Consider the following 25,238-nt stretch of genomic DNA (forward strand, 5'->3'; position numbering starts at 1 on the left):
TTTGATGTTTTAATTTAATTTAATTAATGTAAATTCAAATTAATTATGCCGTTAGAATTAATTGCGTGGTGTATTCTCCAGTAAGTGCAAAATCTAGGTAAATATAATCTTACTGAGTTTAGACCAATTATGATCACTACCATTAAAAAAAAAAAGATAAGGGACAAAGAACGTCCTGACAAGTGCCTGGAAACAGTATCACAGGGAACTGTCTTCAGAAATGACCCGGAAGACGTGCACAGGATGCCGGAAGCCTGGCGCAGTGGAGTCACGCCAGGCATGCGCACATCCAGGCCAGAGACCAAGATGGCGGAGGCGGCTTCAGAACGTTTATTCTGGCGTGTGGACCACCTGTCCTTCCACAGCTGCACCTGCAGAGGAGGGGCTGAGGGTTCTCCCTCAGGACCAGGGAGACAAGAGAAGCGTCTTTGGTGCCTTCTAGTGCCCTCAAAGGCGCTGGGCTCTGGCAGCCATGGGGTGGAGTCTGTGCTCCATGTACACGCACTGGGCCTGGCACTGGGTCAGTCTATCACCTACGAGTCCCGTTTCACCATCGCAATGAGGATGAGATGGGAATCACTGCTCTGCGCTGTTACAAAACCAAAACCAAGGGACCTCCCTGGTGGTCCAGGAGTTAAGACTGTCTTCCAATGCAGGGGACATGGGTTTGATCCCTGGTCAGGAAACTAAGCTCCCACCTGCCATGGGGAAACTAAAGCTCAACTCTGTCATTTACTGGGAAAGTCAGTCAACCTCTCTGAGCCTCAGGATTATAGGAGACACGATGGTCTACCCAGATAATCACGATGCTGTGATCACTCACCTAGAGCCAGACATTCTGGAATGTGAAGTCAAGTGGGCCTTAGGAGGCATCACTACGAACAAAGCTAGTGGAGGTGATGGAATTCCAGTTGAGCTATTTCAAATCCTGAAAGATGATGCTGTGAAAGTGCTGCACTCAATATGCCAGCAAATCTGGAAAACTCAGCTGTGGCCACAGGACTGGAAAAGGTCAGTTTTCATTCCAATCCCAAAGAAAGGCAATGCCAAAGAATGCTCAAACTACCGCACAATTGCACTCATCTCACATGCTAGTAAAGTAATGCTCAAAATTCTCCAAGCCAGGCTTCAGCAATACATGAACCGTGAACTTCCTGATGTTCAAGCTGGTTTTAGAAAAGGCTGAGGAACCAGAGATCAAATTGCCAACATCCGCTGGATCATGGAAAAAGCAAGAGAGTTACAGAAAAACATCTATTTTTGCTTTATTGACTATGCCAAAGCCTTTGACTGTGTGGATCACAATAAACTGTGGAAAATTCTGAAAGAGATGGGAATACCAGACCACCTGACCTGCCTCTTGAGAAATCTGTATGCAGGTCAGGAAGCAACAGTTAGAACTGGACATGGAGCAACAGACTGGTTCCAAATAGGAAAAGGAGTACGTCAAGGCTGTATACTGTCACCCTGCTTATTTAACTTATATGCAGAGTACATCATGAGAAATGCTGGACTGGAAGAAACACAAGCTGGAATCAAGATTGCTGGGAGAAATATCAATAACCTCAGATATGCAGATGACACCACCCTAATGGCAGAAAGTGAAGAGGAACTCAAAAGCCTCTTGATGAAAGTGAAAGAGGAGAGTGAAAAAGTTGGCTTAAAGTTCAACATTCAGAAAACGAAGATCATGGCATCCGGTCCTATCACTTCATGGGAAATAGATGGGAAACAGTGGAAACAGTGTCAGACTTTATTTTTCTGGGCTCCAAAATCACTGCAGATAGTGACTGCAGCCATGAAATTAAAAGACGCTTACTCCTTGGAAGGAAAGTTATGACCAACCTAGATAGCATATTCAAAAGCAGAGACATTACTTTGCCAACAAAGGTTTCTCTAGTCAAGGCTATGGTTTTTCCTGTGGTCATGTATGGATGTGAGAGTTGGACTGTGAAGAAGGCTGAGCGCCGAAGAATTGATACTTTTGAACTGTGGTGTCAGAGAAGACTCTTGAGAGTCCCTTGGACTGCAAGGAGATCCAACCAGTCTATTCTGAAGGAGATCAGCCCTGATTTCTTTGGAAGGAATGATGCTAAAGCTGAAACACCAGTACTTTGGCCACCTCATGTGAAGAGTTGACTCATTGGAAAAGACTCTGATGCTGGAAGGGATTGGGGGAAGGAGGAGAAGGGGACGACAGAGGATGAGATGGCTGGATGGCATCACTGACTCGATGGACGTGAGTCTGAGTGAACTCTGGGAGTTGGTGATGGACAGGGAGGCCTGGTGTGCTGCAATTCATGGGGTCGCAAAGAGTCGGACACGAGTGAGCGACTGAACTGAACTGAACTGATGGTCTGCTCTGATGGTTGTAGAGAAAAGGGCTGAATTGATGTGTCTTGTTTCTGATGGAGGTAGTACATTACAGGCTCGCGAGTCCAGGATAGTACGTTTGGCCTGCTATATACTCAAATTAAGAAAAGAAGGGGAAATTCTCTTTTTCTCCCTCCCCTCCTCTTTCTATTTTTCTATCTCTTTGCATGTGCACAGATTTGTATAAAACATCTTGGAAGGATATGTAAGAAATTAACAACAGTGATTCCCTGGAGTGGGGAGAATTTCAAGGTTGGGTGGGAAAGAACAGGCAGATGAGGGGCTGGGGTGGAAGGGCGTGGGATGGAAGGAAGATTTCTGCTCTAAGTTTGCCTTATTTATGTTTGTTGGGTTTTGAATTGGGTAAATATATTTCTGGTTGAAAATTAAATTAAAAAATGAAAAAAAAAATAATGGGGGCAATTTGGCCACAGCAGCAAAATTATATATATCTATCTTTTGACTTAGCAATCTTATTTCTAAGAATCTATTCCAAAGTTACACATGAAAATATAAAAAGATGTATGCATAAAACTGTTCACTGTGGAAATGTTTGTTACAGGAAAGACAGGAAACAACCAAAATGTCTTCACTAGGGAGCTGGTTGACCAAACAATGTGAGATCCACATAATGCACTACAATGCAGATTTTTAAAAAAGGAACATGAAGTATCTCTATATACGCCTACAAAGTGATCTCCAGGATATAGTGAAAATAGCAGCAAGATGGAGAAAGCACGTATCGTACACCGTCATTCATCTGAGGCGAGGAGACACATTGATGTATGCATGTATTTGTTTATGTTAAAGAAATGGAAGGGAAAATCAAACCAAACCAACACACAAAAAGAAACAAATTCTACTGGGAAGGCAGAGGACCAGAATTCAGGCTGATTTTCTTGGAGTTAACTTTTCTTTGTAGATTTAACCTTGGAACCATGTAAATATGCTACATAATTACAGAATGAAATTAAATTAAAAAATCAATCCCTAAAAATCAAAACCAAAAGGAAACAAATGAACTTCACAGTGTATTGAGTTGGAGCAAAAATCAGAAAGAAACCCTTTCAAAGACTTTGCAGCACAGAAAGGGGTGGGGGAGTATATCTTGCTGGGATACACCCTAAAACCAGAAAGACCTACAGATCATCTGAAGCTATTTTCAGTAACTACAGTGTTGATATTACTATTCTGAAACTGTTGTGGGTGTCTGTGGGATCAAGTAGGTCAGTGATTCTTTGGTGTGAAAAGAATTCGATTTTTAGTATGGAGAAAAGAGAGAGAAAAGACCCACGAGATTATTTTAAAAGAAATCTGAAAGTCCTGAAATTGAATTGGAAGTATCGGTATACATTTTATCTTTTAAAATAGTATTTTTCAGTTGCCCATTCACAGAGCTTCGAAACAACAGTCAGTGCTAGAACCAGGAGCACCCCATTGCCCAGATTCTGGTATCTAACTATCATTTAAAAGAAACAAGGGCTCCCTGAAGACGTGGCTGATCCCAGGCACGCTGCAGGAGGAGAAGATAGTGTGTGCCATCCTGTCATACCAGGGAGCAAGGACGCTACCAGAGAGCCCTGGGGCTGAGACTTCCTGGTGGTCTAGTGGTTAAGAATCTGCCTGCCAATGCAGGGGACGCAGGTTGGATCCCTGGTTCGGGAAGATTCTACATGCCTTGGATCAACTGAGCCTGTCACCACGATTACTGAACCCGCGTGCTGTTAACTCCTGAAGCCTGTGCACCTAGAGCTTGAGCCCCACACAAGAGAAGCCCCCACAACGAGAAGCCTGCACGTGGCAACGAAGACCCAGCGCAGGTGAAAGAGGAAAAGAAGACTGCTGAGCCCACATCAGAAGGACTCACCAACTTGAAGAGGCAGGTGATGGGTCAGTCTGGCATCAATAAAAGTAATAACCGCAGTGGCTTGAAACATAACAGATGTATTAAAATTCCCTAAGGACATAATAATACTAACAATAACAGCAACAGCACAGATGCCTCCTGCCCCCATCTAAACTCATCTGTCACCTTAGAAGATGCCGAGGAACCAGTTCATTCCTCTGAAAATTGTTAACTTACGGAAAAGACTTGAGCACTTACCATGCTTTCCCTAGATGAACTAAAACTTCAGGTAACCAAAAAGCTGTTAAGGGAAAAATTCTTTTTTTTTGGGTGGGGGGGAAAGTATTTCAGCTCATAAATCGAGACAAAAATCACAACATTCACTTCTCCTTTTGCAACCCGTACTGAGATAACAGACCACACAAGGATCATCGTGGCCACTACATCCTAGTAAGAGAGACAGTTGGATGCTTTGCCGGCTAATGAGAATGCACAGCACCATCTAGGAAGTAATATTTTGAAAAAAGATATTCAAGCCTGAACCGGATCAAACCTCTCATTCTAAATTCCAAATTACTGCAAATATATAGTGTTCAGAAGAATAAATTAAATGACCCCACAGGGATGCAATCAGCCGATCCAGCCAGGCTGTGGAAAATTCTATAGGATAAATGACTAAGTTTCTCTACAAAATAAACTAAAAAGGAGAAAGAGGGGAACAGAGAACCCGTGGGCCAACTGAAACCTAGAAAAGTCCAACCAACTGCAGCTATGTGGCTTTCCTTTGGATCCTGAGGCAAATAAACCAGCCAGTAAAGGAAAGGATTTGGAGACCAGGAGGTTTGAACGCTGACTGGGTATCTGATACTATTAAGGGGACCATTGATATTTGAAGGCACCGTAATGAGAATGTGGTTACTGTGGTGAGGTTTTAAGTAGAGACTTTATAATGTTTCTCTGCGGGAATATGAATGGATGAAAGGATACAATACCTGGGATTGTCTTAAAAATATTCTAGGACAGAGGCTGGAAAATAGAGGGAACAAGGCTTCCCTGGTGGTCCAGTGGTTAAGAATCCACCTTCCAATGCAGGGGAAGTGGGTTCCACCCCTGGTCGGGGAACTAAGATCTCATGTGCTGCAGGGCAGCCACTAAGACCTCACGCAGCCATTTACATAAATAAGAAAAAAACAGAGGGAACACGCTGGGCCGTGTGTTGGTAACTGTGAAGCCACAGTGCACTATGGCTTTACCCAGTCATTTTAGTCTTCTCTCTAATTCTGCAGATGTTTGAAATTCTTTCACAATTCAAAGGGGGAAAAAGGTCCCTTCTCACTGAAGGATGGAAGAGATGAACACTGCTTTTTTTCCTCCCTGTGACACTGAAGGTGGAAGGAGCAAGAAGCAAAATCCCCACCTGTATCCATCTGCACTTAGAAAAAAATCAGTTATGGTCATTATTTGACAGTTAAATCATATGACACTTTATTTTTAATGCAAGGCAAGGTGTAGGGTCTGGAGTTTGAATCTGAGCTGTGTGGTTACTTTGAACACATTACCTGTCCTCACGCCTCAGTTTCTTCCTCTACAACATGGGGTGATGGGAACGTCCCTGGTGATCCAGTGGCTGAGACTCTGAGCTCCCAATACAGGGAGCTGGTCAAGGAACTAGCTCCCACGTGCTGCAACTAAGAATTCACACGCTGCAACTAAGACCCGGCACAAATCAATGTTTAAAATAAAATAAAACGAGGGATGTTTCTGGCAGTCCAGGGGTCAAGACTCTGTACTTCCAATGCGGGGGTGTGGGTTCGATCCCTGGTCAGGGAACTAAGATCCCACATGCTGCACGGCCAGAAAACAATAATAAAAATAAAGAAATACAATGGGGGTGATGATAACAAGTCTTCCTTCTTAGGGCTCTTGTGCACCTTGTCCAAGACAAGTACGGGAGAGAAGCCCATACTGCCTGGCGCTAGAATGCGCCCTGTCTAAGCACAAGCGAGTCTTCCTCACCTGTTTATATGCTCCAGCTATTTGGACAGTTCCTTCCCGCTGACTTTCACGGAGCAGGGAGTGGGTGCTGGGCACTGCCCAGACCTGGGAATCAGGTGGGCTTCTGTAGCCTCCTCTGGCTCCAGCACATAATAGGTCTTTGCACTAATTGTCCCGGCCACTGAGCTGGTCTCCTTGACCCTCTGGGAGCCATTTGCCTTAGAAGTTTGCAGCCCAGGGCTCCCCAGGGTGGAAGGAAACTTAGAGTCAGCAACAAGAAGCTAATTGTTCCCAGCTCAGCTCCTCTGCACGATTCGAGCCTCCCCTTTCCCTCCCCTGCCGCCCCCCAGAGTCTCAATTAAGAGGTTTCTCCAGCCAGCCAGCACTGCCGGCGAGAGCTGCAGCCTTGGCCCAGGAAGGCCGGCTCGGCCTCGGTGATGCGCCTTCCTGGGAGGGGGATGCCACAGCTGGAGTGTGTCCCAACCTAGACCCTCCCTCCTTTTTGCTGTGCTGTGCCAAGTCGCCTCAGTCATGTCCGACTCTGCGACCCCATGGACTGTAACCCGCCAGGCTCCTCTGTCTGTGGGATTCTCCAGGTAAGAATCCTGGAGTGGGTTGCCATGCCCTCCTCCAGGGGATCTTCCCGACCCAGAGATGGAACCTGCGTCTCATGTCTCCTGCATTGGCAGGGGGGTTCTTTACCACTGAGCCACCTGGGAAGCCCCCCTCCTTGGTTTACCAGCAGAAAAATTCTCTCAGTGATTTAATCTCAGTCTCTTCCTGTCCAGCCACCTTGACCTTGAAGCAATAAAGGCTGAGACTGCAGGTCCTAGAAACACTCTTGGTTGTTGCACACGGGTGGTTTGAGAATGTTCTGAAAGTGTCTGCGGTCACTGCCAGGTCGCCAGATCCTTGGGCTCCAAGCCAGAGCCTGAAGTTCTCTCCCCCTCACAGCTGGCTTCCTGGTGACACGTGTCACCACCCCCCGCCCCCCGTGCTGCCTGCCTGCGTGAGAACACGGAGAAGGCGGCCGTCTGCACACCAAGGAGAAAAGCCTCAGAGAGAACAAACCCCGAGGACACCGGGCTCTCGGCCTTCCCGCTTCCGGAACTTTCAGGGGATACACTGCTGGTGTTTAAGCTGCCCCGACTGTGGTACCGCGGGAGGGCCGTCCGAGCAGCTAGTCCACTTCCACTCCTGTTTCTAGCGTTTCCCTAATGCTTGTTAGGTGTTTGCCATTCTGCTCAAAAAATACAAATATCCTCACTTAATCCCCACGTAACCCCAAGGAATAAAAATTAGCATCATTTTCATGCACAAATGAGGGAACAGAATGTATCTTGCTTTCCCAGCCGCTAGACATGCGTAGAGTCGGGCTCAGTAAATATTTACCGAAGGAAGGGTGCTCAGACGGACTCACTCGTCCAGGGAGCCGGTGAGAGGCAGAGCCAGGACTCTAATCCGGGCTCTGAGTCCTAGTCCGGCCCTTAAACACACTGGGCGGGGTCAGGTACAGTCCAAGGACTTGAACGCTCCCTTTAGCTCACGGCTCAGGGGTAAGAAGTGCGTTTTAGATATTTCTGACGGGGCCACGGCTCTGCGGAGGGCCCGAGCCTGAAACAAACCTGGTTTTGTTTCTAACCCAGTCTCACTGAGACTGCGCTGTTGCACCTCACAGACAGGTCAAGGTCCGTACTCCCTGGGGCCTGGACGTGGACTTGGGGACAGCCCGAGGCCCTCTGCCTTGATCACGTACATGTCCCCTGCTTGGCCTGAACCAGTGATTTCAGAAACAGCGGGGACGCCCTCCTGTACCCTCCCTCGCCTGCTCCGCTCGTCTCCGGCCCGTGTCCTTGCAGGCTTCCACCGGGGCCGGGAGAGACCTCACGCACCTTGTAGCCCTGGTTGATGCCGTTGATGAACTGGGGGCTGGGGGCGTTCCAGGTGAAGCGGATGGTCGTGGAGTTGGTGGCTTCGGCGTGCACGTTGCCCGGAGGGACTGTGGGGACTGGGGGAGAGCAGAGAGGTGGGGGTGTGGGTGGAGGGGCCACTGTCTGTCTGGCCCAGGGAAGCAGAGGAAACACACAAGATCTGCAGACACAGCTTTACACCCCGCCCCCCACCCCCCAGCCACGGAGACTCGAGATGCTCTCTCGCTGTAGATTGCCTGAGTGCTCAGTCGCTAAGTTGAGTCTGACTCTTTGTGACCCCATGGACTGTAGCCCGCCAGGCTCCTCTGTCCACGGGATTCTCCAGGCAAGAATACTGGAGAGCCATTCCCTTCTCCAGGGGATCTTCCCAACCCAGGGATCGAACCGGCGTCTCCTGCTTGGCAGGCGGATTCTTTACCACTGAGCTACCTGGGAAGCTTCTGTAGATTAGTTTGGGTTTAATAAAACCGGTCTGGCCCATTTCACAGGATGCCCATAAATACAAGTGATGAATCTGAAAATGCTCAGGGTGGTTTTTAGGTACGACACTAAATGTAAGCTGTTTCATGATCCAGTTAATGGGAAACTTCGCAGAAGGTCCCTGTGCCCCCGAAGCCTCTGCCTTCATCATACCCGCCCCAACCTCTTCATCTTCTCCTCCATCCTCCCGCCCTACAGGGTAACTGGGCACAGTGTGCAATAGCCTGCTGCCGCTGCTGCTGCTGAGTCGCTTCAGTCGTGTCCGACTCTGTGTGACCCCATAGACGGCAGCCCGCCAGGCTCCCCCGTCCCTGGGATTTTCCAGGCAAGAGTACTGGAATGGGGTGCCATTGCCTTCTCCGGTGCAATAGCCCGGGGCTGGATAAAACAGGCGACATGGTTGAGGCAGTCAGCACTGGTGCTGCTGCTGCTCCGTCGCTCAGTCGTGTCCAACTCTTTCTGACCCCATGAACTGTAGCCCTCCAGGCTCCTCTGTCCATGGGATTCCCCAGACAGAGATACTCCAGTGGGTTGCCATTTCCTTCTCCAAGGGATCTTCCCGACCCAGGGATCAAACCCAGATCTCCTGCATGGCAGGTAGATTCTTTACCGTCTGAGCCACCTGGGAAGCCCACGTTAGGACTGGGCGAGTACAGGATCCCACAGGCACAGACCTTGGAGAAGGAGAAGCAGCGGCCACGGTCCCCACTCACCTCCCTGTAGCGTCCACTCGGTGACTTTACTGCTGTAGACGCCCAGCCCGGCGCTGTTGTAGGCAGCCACCTCGATCTCATAGTTGGTCCAGATGATGAGGTCCTCGAGCAGCAGGTTGTTGACATCGGCATCTGTGATGTTCTTATACTGGTACCCGACAGGAAGCCCGGCCAGGCAGTACCTGGGGGGAGAATGCCAGGATGCCAAGGATGAGAGTCAGCCCGCATGGCCCCGTGTCCAGGAAGCTGTCTGTGATGGCGGAAATGGTCCATATCCGTGCTGTCCAATCAGGTAGCTGCTGGGCATCTGAGATGTGCTTAAGTGCAACTGAGGAATTACATTTGTCATTTAATTTCTTTTTATTAATTTAAATAGTTGCAAGTGACCAGAGGCTATCCTACGGGATAACACAGGTCTAGGGGATGTGTCTGGACTATTGTTTTTGATGGGGGAGGAGGACGTTGGTGGGATGGTTAACAGGATGCTGAGAGCTCCTGGGAAGATCTCACTGGTCTCAGCTTTGAGAGGTCATTGATGGGAGAGTGGTCTCCAAACTTTGGGCTGATTTTCCTTCTTGCTCTAGGAGAATGGCTCCCTCTTTTGACAGCCACTCACTTTGGTGGAGACAAAAAGGCCTGAGGCTACCTGCTCTACCAAGTCCCACCTTCCACTGGGAAAAAGAACACAGGGTAATAAAGAAACGGGATCTGAACAGGCACATTTTGGAGGATGGATAGCTTACAGGAGAACCGCAATACACACATACTTTCGATTCTAATAGGGAATTGCTGCTGCTGCTGCTAAGTCGCTTCAGTCGTGTCCAACTCTGTGCGACCCCATAGACGGCAGCCCAACAGGCTCCCCCATCTCTGGGATTCTCCAGGCAAGAATACTGGAGTGGGTTGCCATTTCCTTCTCCAACGCATGATAGTGAAAAGTGAAAGTGAAGTCACTCAATTGTGTCCGACTCCTAGCGACCCCATGGACTGCAGCCCACCAGGCCCCTCCGTCCATGGGATTTTCCAGGCAAGAGTACTGGAGTGGGGTGCCACTGCCTTCTCCGATTAGGGAATTAGAGCCCCCAAATTATTTTGATGCATCACGAAGCCGCACATCAGTGGTTCTCAAAGCCTTAGTGTACATTAAGGACGCCTGAAAAGCTCGTCAAAACACAGCTTTCTGGGCTAACCCCAAAGTTCCCCATTCGGTAGTCCAGGGGTGGGACCCGAGAATTTTCATTCCTGTCTAGTTCTCAAGTGATACTGACACCGCTGGTTCAGGGACCACGCTCTGAGAACCGCTGCCCGTTAGAATCACCAGCAGACCCACCACACAATTAACTGACTATGGAGTAGCCGAACTAATGATAACTGATAACGGAATAGCCAAACCAATGCTAACTTCTTCCAAGATTAGGGGGTTCAATGCTGTGAGTGTTCAGGAAAGAGATATGGGAAGTTACCTAGCATTTTGCAACCAGCCTGAGTTCAGAATATTGATGAGAGTTCTCAGTAGTTTCAAATAACAGGCTAAAATTTTCTTTTCTGAACACCAAATTTTAGTTACAACTTAATAATATGCTTTTAGGTTACCAATAAGGAGCCTGGTGGCTACAGCCCATGGAGTTGCAAAGAGTCAGACACGACTGAATGACTAATACCTTCATTTTTTCAAAGTGTCCACAGTCAAACTGAAAAATAAAAGGCTATAAAACTGGGCTTCATTTTTCCATAAAGACCAAAGAAAGGAATGCTCCTTTTTTTTTTTTTGGCTGTGCCATGAAGCATGTTGGGTCTTAATTCCCTGACGGGGAATCAAATCCATGGTCCCTGCTGTAGAAGCACAGAGTCTTAACCACTGGATCGCCAAGGAAGTCCCCAGATTTCCACTTTTTAACCATTCTTGGCCAAGTAGTTTACCCACTGGGGAAACCTGGACGCAGAGAGTTACCTGTCTCCCTGTAGCCCTGATGTCTGACAGACTTGCCCATCCATACAGCCTTAAGGAGACTTCACTGTATCTTCTCTCTCACCATTCCTATTGCATTCCAAGGCTCTCACTGCTGGAAGTTCTTCTGGACGTCTAGCCTCAATCCTTCCTAGTGTAGGGTAGGCATTTCTTGTCTGGTCCTCGTTAGGTAGAGAAGGACCTGCCAGGAATCTGGGAACAACCCACTCCCGCCCCTCCCCATCTCTGTCCCCTTCTCTTCCCTGCTGTCCCTGGGGTGGACGCCTACCTGATGACGTAGCCCTTGAGGATGCCATTCTGGTGGTTCTCAGGAGGCGGCTGCCACTGGATCATGATGGACTGGTTGGTCCGGCCACTGGCGATGACGTTCTGTGGAGGGGCTGTGGGGGGCTCTTCAGGAAGGGAGACCCTGGAAAATACCAAGGACGGACAGGTCTTTTCACGCCTTGTCTTGATGGCAAACACGGAAGTTTAAAGGGATATGAAGAGGTCCCACCCCTACTCTGTCCCTGCAGACTCTGCGCAATTGCTGTGTGCCTTTGGGCAAGTCACTTAACCTCTCTGAGCTTGTTTCTTTATCTGAAAAAGCAGTACAATAAAGCGCCATTTGTCTGCTTTATAAAAGTGGTTGAAGTGCGAATGATGCTATGTCTTTTCAAAACACTCCCTGTTGGCAAATTGTTCAGTCGCTAAGTCACGGCAGACCCTTGGCGATCCCATGGACTATAGCCTGCCAGGCTCCACGGGGTTCTCCAGGCAAGAATCCTGGAGTGGGTTGCCATTTCCTCCTCCAGGGGATCTTCCCGACCCAGGATTGAACCTGTGTCTCCTACATTGGCAGGTGGGTTCTTTATCACTGAGCCACAAGGGAAGTCCCTGGAGAGCATCAGATGAGTGTACTTTCTGTGTGGTCGAGGGACCCAGGCCTCGGTTTCCCATTTGTCAAAGAAGCTGCCGTCAGGTCTGGTGGAGGTCATGGGTGTTCGAAAATTTTAGAAGCAGAAGTGTTTAAAACACTCACCTCCCCGTTCCCAGCTGGTGGTGAACTCGAAACAGGCTGGGCCTTGACCGGGGCGGGGCAGGCCCAGTGGGGTGAGAGTTTGAGCCCTCCTCCGACCCCATACCCTGAAGCCCGGGGCTACTACATTTCCTTCTCTGGCATGGCCAGGCGACGCAGCATTCCACCTCCGTGGATTTTTCACATAACTGACAGGCATCCACAAACAATAAGAGTTAATTATTTCTGATGATGCCTTTCCCTCTTTGTTTATGCTTTTGTTCCCTGGTGGATAGCTTTTCTAAAATGTACCGCACCCTCCCATGTCTTCGTGCAGCCCGGAGTGAGGGTAATTCAAGCTTTTCCCGTGTGACTCAGGGCTGTTAGGATGCAGATTCAGTAGGAAGATGAATCAGTGTTACAAAGGGAAGCCTGAATGACTGGAGAAGTTATAGGATGGTTTCCCTACACTTCGGGGCTTCTTGTTATTGGGAGTTCGTAGCTCTGGAAGGTTGGGTCGGGGTTGATTTTGTTCTCTGCACCACCTCTCATGGTCCAAACACGGCCTGGCCCAGAGTAGATGCTCAATAAACGGTGAATGAGGGCCCTCCCTGGTGGTTCAGTGGTTACGAATCTACCTTCCAATGCAGGGGATGCAGGTTCGATCCCTGGTCAGGGAACTAAGATCCCACATGCCTCGGGGCAACCAGGCCCACGAGCCACAACCACTGAGCCCGTGTGCTCTGGAGCCCACACGTGACAACTAGAGAGAAGCCTGAGGACTGCAAGGAGAGATCCCAGGGCCACAGCCAAGGCCTGCTATACCAAGAAAATGAAAAGAATAATTGCAAACAAAACAAAAACAAAAACGGTGGATGATGAAATTCTCCATGCCAGGCCGTTATCTGCCACTTCTTGCTCCTGCTAGAGTGTCATGCCTCAACGGCGTCTGGCTCGTAAAAGCCAGAAGGACTCAAGCGCACGGGAACTGTAGGGAAGCCACAATGATTGATTTAACCTGGGTGTGGGGAGGGGTCTGGGTTCACATCTAAGAGCAAAGTGCGTTCGCGGCTCCCTTAGCAAATATTATGGCTGCTTATTTCTGGGCTCTCCGTTCTGCTCCACTCATCTGCGTGTCTATTTTTTTTTCTTTTTTTGTGGCTGTGCTGCCGGCTTGTAGGATTTGAGTTCCCTGAACAGGGATTGAAGCCAGGCCATGGCAGTGAAAGTGTGAGTCCTAACCTCTCAGGGAACGCCCTGTGTGTCTCGTTTTGGAAGACTGGCATACTGCTTTGGTGACTATAGCTTTGTAGTATAGTTTGGAATCAAGAAGTATGATGCCTCTGACTCTCTGCTTTGTTCTCAGGATTGTTTTGGGTATTTGGGTTTTTTTTTTGTGGCTCTATACAAATTTCAGGATTGTTTTTTCTGTTTCTGTGAAAAATGCCATTGGAATTGTGATAGGGATGGGATTGATTCAATAGATGGCTTAGGGTGATATGGACATTTTAACAATATGAACCCTTCTTAATGGGGAAAGGACAGTCTCTTCAATAAATGATGTTGGGAAAATTGGAAAACCACATGCAGAAGAAGGTAACTGGACCCCTATCTTACACCACTCACAAAAAAATTTTTTTAACTTGAAATGGATTAAAGACAAACTTAAGACCTGAAACTATAAAACTCCTAGACTAAAACATAGGGGAAAAGCTCCTTGGCATCAATCGTAGCAGCAATTTCCTGGATATGGTACCAAAAACACAAGTAACAAAAGAAAAACAAATAAGCAGGATTATATCAAACTAAAAAGCATCTGCATAGCAAAAGAAACAAGATGAAAAGGCAACCTACAGAATGGGAGAACATATTTGCAAACCATATATCTGATAAGGCGTTAATATCCAAAATATATAAAGAACTCATACAACTCAGTAGCCAAAAACTAGACATCTGATAAAAAAAAATGCACAAGTGGGCTGTACATTTTTTCCAAAGACAAATGAATGACCAACAGGTCCATGAAAACATGCTTAACACCACAAATCAACAGGGAAATGCAAATGAAAACTACAGTGAGGAATCACCTTATACCCGACGGAGTGGCTATTATCCAAAAGACGAGAGATAACAAATGTTGGCAAGGATGTGGCTAAAAGGAACCCTTTAAGCACTGCTGGTGGGAAGATAAATTGGTCTAGAGACTATGAAAACAGCACAGAGGTTCCTTCCGCCCCAAATTAGAAGCAGTCCTACCATACAATCCAGCCATCCATAGGATCTCAAAAACGCATCTGCACCGACATAGTCACTGCAGCACAGTTCACAGCAACCAAGAGATGAAACCAACTTAAATGCCCATCAAGGAATGAATGGTTAAGGAAGATGTAACAGAGCTACACAATGAAGTATTTTCCAGCCACGAGAAAGAAGCTCTGCCATCTGCAACAATACGGATGGGCCGGGGGGCAACGTGCTCAACGAAGGCAGTCAGCAGAGAAAGACAAACACCGCGTGACCTCACTGCTACGTGCAATCTGGACAAGCCGAGCTCAGAGAAACAGAGGAGAGTGGTGATTAATAGGGGCTGGGGGTGGAGGGAATGGGGAGCTGCTGTTCAGAAGGTATAAACGTGCAGTGGTAAGAGTAACCAGTTCTGGGGAGAGAATGCACGCCTGGTGATTATAGCTAATGACACTGTATTACACCCTTGGAGGTTGCTAAGAGAGGGGATTTTAAATGTTCTCACGACAAAAAAGAAACGGTAATTATGTGACAGGATGGGGGTGTCAGCTAACACCACAGGGGTAACCATTTTGCCATATAGGAGTGTGTCAAACCACACTGCATGTCTCAAACTTACACCGTGTTTCATGCCCATGATATCTCAATCCATCTGCAAAAATATAAACATAAAAAAAAAAAAGAGCAAAGTACACAGCTCTGGGGCATGGGACTGGGGGTCACTGTCATTCTGACCGGATGTCTCCTTTCTCCCTAGAGGGCGCTGCTTGCCCTACGGGGATCTAGGTGGGTAGAACGTGCCTCCTACATGTACGTAGGTATTAGAGTGGATGAACTATGCTGCTGTTCAACTGTCGTCATTAAAAAAAGAAGGCCTGTTGAAGGCTTCATGGGGTCTGAGCCATGCAAAGCATTGCACACAGAGATCCAAGGAGATCCTCAGTGATTCTGGAACTTCACGTACACTTAGCGATGGGGATGTGGGGCAGAATGGGGTGAGTGCTGGACCTTCCACGGCTCACAGAGAGACGCACAGCTCAACCGGATTAGTGTGTATCCCTGGCCAGGCGCTGCTCACAGCCCTTCACTCGTATGCCTGAATTTTTTCTGCCTCCCAGAGACCGGGGTGAGTACAGTTAACCCCATCCTGCAGATGCACAGACTGAGGCCTCAGGGGGTCCGAGAGGAGCCACCAGGACGTGCCTGGCAGCCGGGACCCCCCACCACAGTGGTTGTGGCAGCAGGTGGCCCCACCTGGCCCCCACCCGCCACTGGAGCCCCCGATGCCCGCCCTGCGCCCCTCACCTCTCCGTGTCCTTGCTGAACTGTCCCTTCCCCACGTCGTTGACAGCACAAAGACGGAACTGGTAGGACCGTGCGGGGACCAAGCCCTTGACCATCACGGAAGTAGCTTCAGGGTCAACGCTGGCCAGGAGCACCGTCCAGGGGGCATCTGCCGGGACAGAGGGTGGAGGCAGAGGTGGGCATCTTGCGGGGGGCATGCTTCCTCCTGCTCCCACTCCCTGCAGCGCTCCAGCCTCGTACTTAATACCTCCCGCCCAGCTTGGTCCAGTAGAGACTGGCCATGTCACTTTTCTGGGTCCTCTTAGCCCTCGTGTCCCAGGGTTGGAGGGTACTGACTGGGGACGGAGCCGGGCTCACGGGAACTGAGATGCACTTGGCTTTTCTAGCCTTTATTTCCCCCTCAAATTGATGAGCAAACTGTATTTAAAACACCCTTCAAGTGATGCCTGCTAATTTGGGACCTCACAGCTTGGGGGTGGAGAATAAGGAGAAATAAGAAAACTAATGACCGGCGTCTGGGAATCTTCTGGGTGCGGGGTTCCGGGACCAGCAAATGCCTCACCCGGCTCCCTCTCACAGGCCGCAGGGAGGCGGACCCCGCGCTCCGCACTGGGGAGCGGGCCGCCCTGCCTTTGGTGGGTGCGGGGGGCGGGCGCGGACCCTTACTGTTCTCGGACATCTCCAGGACGTAGCGGATCAGCGGGCTGTTGCCGTCGAAGGGCTTGCCCCACGTCAGGTTGATGGCCCTCCTCTCCGAGGTACTGAGGGTCGCCACGGGGTGCTCGGGGGCATGAGGCAGCTGCCTGGAGGAGACAGACGCGGTGGGCCCCCTCGGAAGGTCTCGAGTCAGGGGGCGCCAGGACTCGGTCTGAGCCCCCAGACGTCTAGCCCTCAGCCCCAGCCAAGCCTTCGGCCCTCTACCTAGAGACTGCGTGCCGGCTTTGGAGCCCGCCCAGGCTCCAACCCGGGCTCCCCGCCCTGGACGGCGGCCTCCCTGAGCTGGGAGAGGCCCGGGGCGGGGGTGCTGGCGCGCGGCGGGCGGGCTCGGGCCGCCCCGGCCCCTCGCTCCTGCGCCTCCGCGTCCCCTCACCTCACGCGCAGGTGGGCGCTGCGGGAGTCGTTGCCGCCGGCCGAGAGCACCCGGCAGGTGTAGGTGCCGATGTCCCCGGACCAGGTCTGCGAGATGCGCAGGGAGCCGCTCCCGTCCAGGCGCACGCGGGGGTTGCCCTCCGTGCTCAGCGCGACGCCGTCTTTCTCCCAGACGTGCCTGAGAGGGGGAAGAGCTGCTCAGCAAAGAGACGCCGGCGAGGTGGGGCGGGGGCTGCCGGGGTGGGCTCAGCCCAGGGCAGGTCTGGAGCAGGGAGCTCCAGAGGCGGGCGGGGGCGAGCCCCAGGCCAGGGCGGGGACACCCACCATCACGCCTGCGGCGGGGGTGGCGGGGCGCGGCTCGGGCCAGGAGCCGACCCACATCGAGTCAGCATCCAGCGTTCACACCTTCAGTTCAGGTCCAGGTCCCAGCCTGGTTGCTTCTGACCCGAAGCCACCGCCAAGCCGCCCAGAGTGGGCACAAGCTATTCTCCCAAAAAGGTTAAAAGATATCGGCTGGAAAAAGGATGAACGCTTCCGCCTAGACTACATTTGGGGATTAGTTTTATGAAGAGAACCATCACATCAATGCATCACTGTGACAAATTGACCTCAGTGTCCAAAAAAAAAAAAAAAAAAATCACTTTAGCTTTGGTCAGTCAGTACAAAGGGGGACTTGAGAAATTACACACACACCCGCGCCTGACAATGAGAGATGCCTGCTCTGGATTTGTTCTGGAGGAGACACAATAATTGTCATCAACACACACAGGGTGCCAGCTCCTGGGAGGATGCAGGGCGGCTGCCCCCCAGGGAAGGTGGGTCAGAGCAACCAGGGCAGGGGCTGGGCTGGGGCACTTTGCAAATAAACCATCAATGACTTAGTGTGGGGGCAGGGACTATCTATACGGCCCTAGAACTCTCTGGGTTTAGGGAGGGTGAGATGGCTAGAGAGAATGAGTCTGTACTATTTTTAACTTAAAGTTAAAAAAAAAAGTCAGAAAAGTAGCAAGTACAGATGAGAAAAGAGTAGAAAAAAAGGAGAGAAAATTCAACGGTTTTCCCCTATTGTTCAGTTGCTTAGTCCGACTCTTTGTGGCTCCGTGGACTGCAGCACGCCAGGCCTCCCTGTCCATCACCAGCTCCCAGAGTCTGCTCAAACTCATGTCCATTGAGTCGGTGATGCCATCCAACCATCTCATCCTCTGTCGTCCCCTTCTCCTCCCACCTTCAATCTTTCCCAGCATCAGGGTCTTTTCCAATGAGTTGGTTCTTCACATTAGATGGTCAAAGTATTGGAGCTTCAGCTTCAGCAACAGTCCTTCTGATGGCTATTCAGGGCTGGCATTTGAAGGTAAACCTTCCAGACGCTTCTCTCCGGGCCCCCTGGGTAGTTACCACAGTGCTACTACGTTCTGGGCTTGAATGTCCCCTGGCTACTTACTGGTGGTGTGGCCCTGGGGACGTTTATCAAATACGGCGTGCCTCACCTTTCTTATTTGTCATATGACGGAAGAAATACCATCCAGCCCACAGGGTTGCTGTAAGGACTGTGTGAGTTAGTATAAAATATTGGAGTAGCACTGGAAACACGGTGATTGATAGAAGTTATGATATATGTTTACTGATACAGTATATTTTGAGTATGAATAGTACCTAGCTGCTGCTGTATAGCACAGGGAGCTCAGCTCGGTGCTCTGTGGTGACCTAGAGGGGTGGGACTAGGGTGGGTGAGTAGGCATTCCAAGAGGGATGGGGTATATGTAGATGTATGGCTGATTCACTTTGTTGTACAGCAGAAGCCAACACAACATTGTAAAGCAATTATACTCCAATAAAAAAAACAAAACAATACCTAGCTATTCATCCATCCTGATTTTAAAGCTGCCGTTTCCACCCAAGACGATATCATAAATTCCATTTAATGTGACATTTCTTCACCATGGTTCACTTGGCTGCAGAGTACTTCAAATAATCATTCCTCTGTAATTGATCCTGTAATGATGGGCATCCAATTTACCTCCTTGTTTTCTTTTTTTTTTAAATAAAATTTTTTTGGCCACATCACACAGCCCGTGGGACCTTAGTCCCCAGCCAAGTATCGAACCTGAATCCTCTGCACTGGAGGCAGGGAGTCTCAACCACAGGACAGTCAGAGAAGTCCCTAGCTCCTTGTTTTCTGATCTTACAGCTAATGCTGTGATGAACACCTCTATGGCAAAATATTTGCCACATTCTAAATCACTTCCTTGGGTATAAATTCTCAGCAGTAAATCTGAGTTAAATGTTAAGGCGTTTTGTACATATTTTGCAAATCACCAAAAGTGATCACTGTCAGTTCATTTCTTTGTCTAGAGAAGGATCATCTTCACGGGCACTGATGGGATAGGTAGAATTTTACTTAAAAGCGAATCTAGCTGCAGAGGGTAATGCCTGCTTACAAAACAACCCGTGACAAGCAGACACGCTCTGTCCAAGACACCATGCCTTAGGAAGCACCTATCACTGCCTGCAAAACAACAGCCTGAACCTAAAGATGGGCTTGTTCTTTAGTCGCTAAGTCATGTCCGACTCTTTGCAACCCCGTGGACTGTAGCCCGCCAGGCTCCTCTGTCCATGAGATCTCCCAGGCAAGAACACTGGAGTGGGTTGCCATTTCCTAACTCCAAGGCATCTTCCCAGCCCAGGGATTGAACCCACGCCTCCTGCATCACAGGCAGATTCTTTACTGCTGAGCCACCAGAGAAGCCCCCATGATCAATTACTTAAATCTAATCAGAAATACAAGGGATAGAAGAAGAAGTGAACCACAGCATGAAAAAGCTGCTAGCCAAATCCAGATGTGGGCTATTCTACAGTAAGGATATTCTGCAAATTATGGCCCACTGCCTGTTTGTGTAAATAAAGTTTTATTGGAACACACACACAGAAACACACCCATTTGTTTCCAGATTGCTTATGACTGCTTTTGAACTGCAGACACAGACATGAGAAGCTGTGACAAAGACTATATGGCCTTCAAAGCCTAAAATATTTACTCTCTGGCTCTTTACTGAAAACTTTTGAGGCTGTTTCTCCTGTAGAACCTGGTTTCTCCAACGTATTAAGTGCATGAAAACAAGACAAAAATGAAAACCAAAATAAAGACAAGAATAAAAAGAAAGGGAACTATGTAGAATAAAAGAGATGCAGCAACTAAACGCAATGGGTGGATCCTGTTTAAACCCTGAGTTAAACTAACTCTGTGCACAAAGGCTCTTTGAGACACTCATGGTGGCTGAAACACGGGGTGGTGTCAGAAGAAGCCAAGGAATTGTTCACTGTCTCAGGTGTGAGAGCTGACATGGCTGTTATGTTTAAAGAAAAGTCCTTTTTAGTAAGAAACACACATAGACATACCTAAGGGTGAAACTGCATTTTGAAATTTGCTTTTAAAAGAGATTTGCAGTTAAAAAAAAAAAGCCTGGGGAAGATTCACGAAACAAGATGAGCAAATGCAGATGATTGTTGAGGCTGAGAGGTAGTTCAGAAGGACTGAGGATCCAATTCTCTCCTTTGGGGTATGTTTTAAAACTTTCATAAGAGGATGTTAAAAAAAGAACCCATCAGTCCTTTTAACTCAGGGGACATTTTCCCCCAAATAATCCATAAAGATATAGCTGGCTATTGAGCAATTTTGATGAGTGGTTTTTAGCTTTAAATAATATTAGATAGTCCTCAGGAAACAGAAGATGTGCAAAAATATTTAGTTACAAGGGCATTCAGAATGATATTTCTTAATATTAGTAACAATTCAGAAATAATCAAATTACCCAGTGTTAGGGAATTGGTAAGATAAATTATGGGGCGTCCACACAGTGGAGGATGGAATAGTCATATAATTGAGTTTACTCAAAAATATTTATTGACAGAACAAGATGTTCGTAAGAGGTTCTTCGGGGAAAAAGCAGAGTAGAACGCAGTGTTTTTAGTTCTTCAAATGGCATTCAAATATTCCTGTCGCTAATGGAAGGAAAGTGAAAGTGTGAGTTGCTCAGTCGTGTCTGACTCTCTGTGACCCCATGAACTGCAGCCCCCCAGGCTCCTCTGTCCATGGGATTCTCCAGGCAAGGACACTGGAGTGGGTTGCCATGCCCTCCTCCAGGGAATCTTGACCCGGGGATCGAACTCATGTCTGAACTACCAGTGAGGCCCAATGGAAGGAAACACAGATCAATCTACTTTTCTACTTCTTCTCTCTCACCCTCCCTATTTTCTCTGGCTTATCTGCATTTTTTGTATCCTCCCCCCAAAATGGATATCTGCTAATATCCATTTTGGGTAGCTGTATAATAAAATATAGTAACAATATTGATTAATATTAAGAACGGGCTGCTCATCTTATGTACAAAACACAGATGCACAGACTTAATGAACGAACTTACAGTTGCCAGGGGGAAGGGTAGGAGGGATAGTTAGGGAGTTTGGGATGGACAGGTACACTCTGCTATATTTAAAATGCATAACCAACAACGACCTACTCTATGGCATAGAGAGCTCTGACTCAATGTTATGGGGCAACCTGGATGGGAGGGGAGTTTGGGGGAGAATGGATACACGTGTGTGTGTGTGGCCGAGTCCCTTTGCTGTCCATCTGAAACTATCACAACACTGTCAGTTGGCTACATTCCAATATAAAATAAAAAAAGTGGACTGTCCAGATTCTGTCTAGATCTGGGTTCAGACACCAGCTGGAAGCAATTCTGGAGGCTTTTCATGCTGGTACCTGCATCTGCCCAGCCTGCCTCCCCTGGGCCCGCTATTTATTCTGAGGACACATAACCAGGATTAAGCGGCTACCACTCTAGTCTGATCCGGTCATTCAAATCCTTTCCAGTCTGTCTGCTCAGGGAGCCCCTGGTATGTTTCCTGCAGCCAGATAGGGACTCTAAATCTGGCCGCACATCCGAGACGCCTCGGGGACTTCTAAAATTACTTAAGTCTGGGGGCCTGTCCCCCCGTCAAGACTCCCCTCCCCTCACCTAGGCGATGGAAGGCAGACGAGGGCGGGAGATGCGGAAGTGGACTTGATCACAGACTTTTGCCAATTTAGGGGGATGAGGGACCGACTCTGCTGTCTCCCCATTTAGAAAAGATCGTCCTAGATGGCTAAGTCCATCCTAAGGCGAGGTCCCCTCCAGTAAACTGGAAGCATGACTTCTCATCCGTAGTTCGCTGGGGGACCTGGAAGGTGGGCCTACAGATACACTGCAAGGGGTCCCTGAATCTCTTTGTTCACAGGAATTGTCCAGAGTACGAATAAAATGTGCCAGCGCTTCCCAAGTATTTGTAGATAACATTTTAATAAATAAAACACCAAGGTGTTCCTTAATTAACAGAGCTTTTTGTTATGATAAAAATTTTCAAGTGACGGATGCTAAGATGATAGTGACTATTTCTGTAAGTGTCTGAGACCCACGGCTGTGTTCTATGGGGGTAATGTGTGGGTTCTCTTGGAAGACATTTTTACAGTTGGCATATTAATGTTTAACAACACTCTGATAAACCCTGGGATAAGCAGGTTCTGGATTATTTGATGGCCACGTTCTAACCACAGCTACGTGATTTCAGGGCTCACGTCTGCGTTTGTGTGGTACCACACGATGACTGTCCAAAGGGCCGACGTTCACTGTTTAATGAGGCGTTTCTTTAAGTGGGGCCTGAGACAGAGCCTCTGAGAAGGGGTGTGGGGCTAAAAGTCTAGTCTCCTTGAACGGCCGCTGGTGCAGCCACCTGGGAAACCAGTAGGGAGGTTCCCTAGGAAACTAAAAATAGAACTGGCACATGCGCCAGCAATTCCACTCCTGGGCGCAGATCCAGACGAAACTCTGCTTCAAAAGATGCACGCGCCCCAGTGCTCACGGCAGCATCGTTTACAACAGCTGAGACACGGAAGCGACCTATGTGTCCATCAACAGGAATGGATAAGGAAGCCGCGGTACGTGTACCCAAGGGGACACCGCTCGGCCACTAGAAAGAACGAGACGGTGCCGTTTACAGCAACATGGATGCGATTAGAGGTGATCATACTAAGTGAAGTAAGTCAGAAAGACAAAGACAAGTATCACACGATGTCACTTAGATGTGGAATCTAAAGCACAGCACGAATGAACCTGTCTATGAAACAGGCACAGACTCAGGCATAGCCGGGTAGACTGGCTGCCAAGGAGGGGGGTGGCTGGGGGAGGAATGGAGTGGGAGGCTGCGATGAGCAGACATACGCTTTTATACACAGAATGGATAAGCAACAAGTCCACTGTATAGCACAGAGAACTGTATTCAAAATCCTGTAATAAACCATAACGGAAAAGAATATTTTTTTAAGAGAAGAATGCGTATATATGCGTAGAACTGAATCATTGCTGTGCACCAGAAGTTAACGCAACACTGTGAATCAACCGTGCTTCAGTAAAAATAAAATAAAGGAAAATGAGGCAGATATAAATATCAAGAAATAAAGCCTAGTACCCTTGGCTTCCTGGGGTCCCACCTGGCACAGCCCTACGGCCATACGCCTAGTGGCCACCAGGTGGCGCCCCAGGACGCACTTGGGTCCCACGGGCTTGGCCGTGACTCCAAGGGGTGTCCCTCACCGCCGGGCTGGCCAGCTCCCTGCCAGGGGCTTCAGCGGTGACGTTGCCCATAGAATAGAAGCAGCACGAGGGAGTATTTATTTCTAAGGAAGCAGTTACTTTTTTTTTTTTTTAACTCAGCATCCAAAGCTCAAGAGTCTGAAGGGGCTATTTTCTCCCAGTTCTGGCTCGGAAACCTTGCCCAGAGATGGCCCAGGAAGTGTCTCTGTGCCCTGCCTGGCGGGTTCCCAGCTTGCAGGCGTGTCTTGGCTGCTCCCTGCGCTCCCAGGCCTCCCCAGGGGCTTTCTCGGTTGGACCTGGCTCCCTCCAGGCTTGCGAGGTCTGGGTCCCCTGTGGAGGACAGCAGGGGTGGCCCCTTTCGGCCCTGGGCCCCTCACGTGCATCTCACTGGGGGCCCTCCACTGGCCCAGACATGTCAGGACTCCCACGCCTCTTCACCAGACCCGTCTGCTGTCCACGGGTGGGCAGAGGGTCTAAGATCTGTGGGCGAGTGCTAGCAGTGGGGTCCCGAGCATCTCAGGGCTTCCACGTCTCCCCAGACAGAGGCCTCTTTCTCTCCCCCTCCCTAAGGCCCCCCACCCTCTTTCCTACGTTCCTCCAGCTTTCATCTCCTCCCTCCACCACAGGCGCCCCTTCAACTCAAGCTGGCTCAGTCCCCAGACAAGTACCATTGCTGTCCAGTCGCTCAGTCGTGTCTGACTCTTTGCAACCCCATGGACCGCAGCATGCCAGGCTTCCCTGTCCTCCACTGTCCCCTGGAGTTTGCTCGGATTCAGGTCCATTGACTCGGATGGACATGCTTTCAATCCTCTCATCTCTGCTGCCCCCTTCGCCTTTTGCCTCAATCTTTCCCAGCGTTAGGGTCTCTTTTGTCCCTAGGGTCCCCAAGTCTCAGTCCTGCAGTAAGTCTGTACGTGGCTGTTCCCTGACCCCCACGGGCTGCACTTACCTCCCTGGCATGGACACTCAGCCAGCAACCAGCAACCCCCGAAAGCTGCCCCTCCCCTCTTGCCTCCAAGGGGCTTCGGCCGCAGGAGTACCTGACAGTCACTCGGGGGTCGTGGGTCACTCCGCACACCATGGAGGCCTGGGTGCCCTTGATGACGCTCTGGTCCTGTGGGGGCCTGGTGATGCGGGTCCGGGCTGAAAGACAGCAGGGAGGTGGCCTGGTGGGAAGGGGGACAGGTGGGCCCCAGACGGACAGGTGAGATGCAGGTGTGGGGGAGGGGTCCTTCCGGTGAGCTGGCCCGTGCGGCTGAGCTCTACGGCGGACTGGCCCACCATGGCGCACGTCCCAGGACACTAACAGCCACGTGTTTCCATGGCACATGAATTCCGGGAAGTGACGCTCATAGCGGGGGCCCTTTTAATTTTGTGCCCACGGGATGGACAAAGAAATAGAAACCTGGGGGTGATCATGGCCGTGTTCCCAGGGGTCCAGCTGGGGTAAAAATAGGACCCTCTGCCTCTGGGTCTAAGCCGTCGCCCGCCAGGCCCCTGGCACTCAGGCTAGGAGGGCGGCCCACCCCTCCGTGTGGTGCCAGACCCCAAGGGGCGGGAAGGGGCTTGGGAGGCTCCCCCGGAGCAGGGGCCAGCAAACCATAACCCGGGGTTCACGTCCGACCGGGGGCCCGTCTGGGTAAATCCCTCCGTGTTGGCACCCAGCC

General features: G+C 49.6%; 1 protein-coding gene across 4 annotated transcripts in view; it reads right to left on the reverse strand.

Annotated features, from left to right (window-relative positions):
- SDK2 (sidekick cell adhesion molecule 2) overlaps positions 1–25,238 on the reverse strand; it is a 265,615-nt gene that overhangs the window by 56,562 nt on the left and 183,815 nt on the right. For all 4 annotated transcript variants that reach the window (XM_086355961.1, XM_086355960.1, XM_086355962.1 and 1 more), the window contains 7 exons: positions 24,612–24,714; positions 16,944–17,120; positions 16,520–16,656; positions 15,854–16,001; positions 11,576–11,716; positions 9,339–9,520; positions 8,107–8,222 (listed from right to left, as the gene is read on the reverse strand). In XM_086355961.1, the coding sequence (XP_086212087.1) occupies positions 8,107–8,222; positions 9,339–9,520; positions 11,576–11,716; positions 15,854–16,001; positions 16,520–16,656; positions 16,944–17,120; positions 24,612–24,714 (1,004 nt within the window). The remainder of the gene's footprint in view (positions 1–8,106; positions 8,223–9,338; positions 9,521–11,575; positions 11,717–15,853; positions 16,002–16,519; positions 16,657–16,943; positions 17,121–24,611; positions 24,715–25,238) is intronic.

This window comes from Bos grunniens, chromosome 19 (assembly GCF_055505025.1).
Source record: "Bos grunniens cultivar Pamir isolate PY7600 chromosome 19, Bosgru_T2T1.0, whole genome shotgun sequence".
In the NCBI taxonomy this organism is placed as follows: Eukaryota; Metazoa; Chordata; class Mammalia; order Artiodactyla; family Bovidae; genus Bos; species Bos grunniens.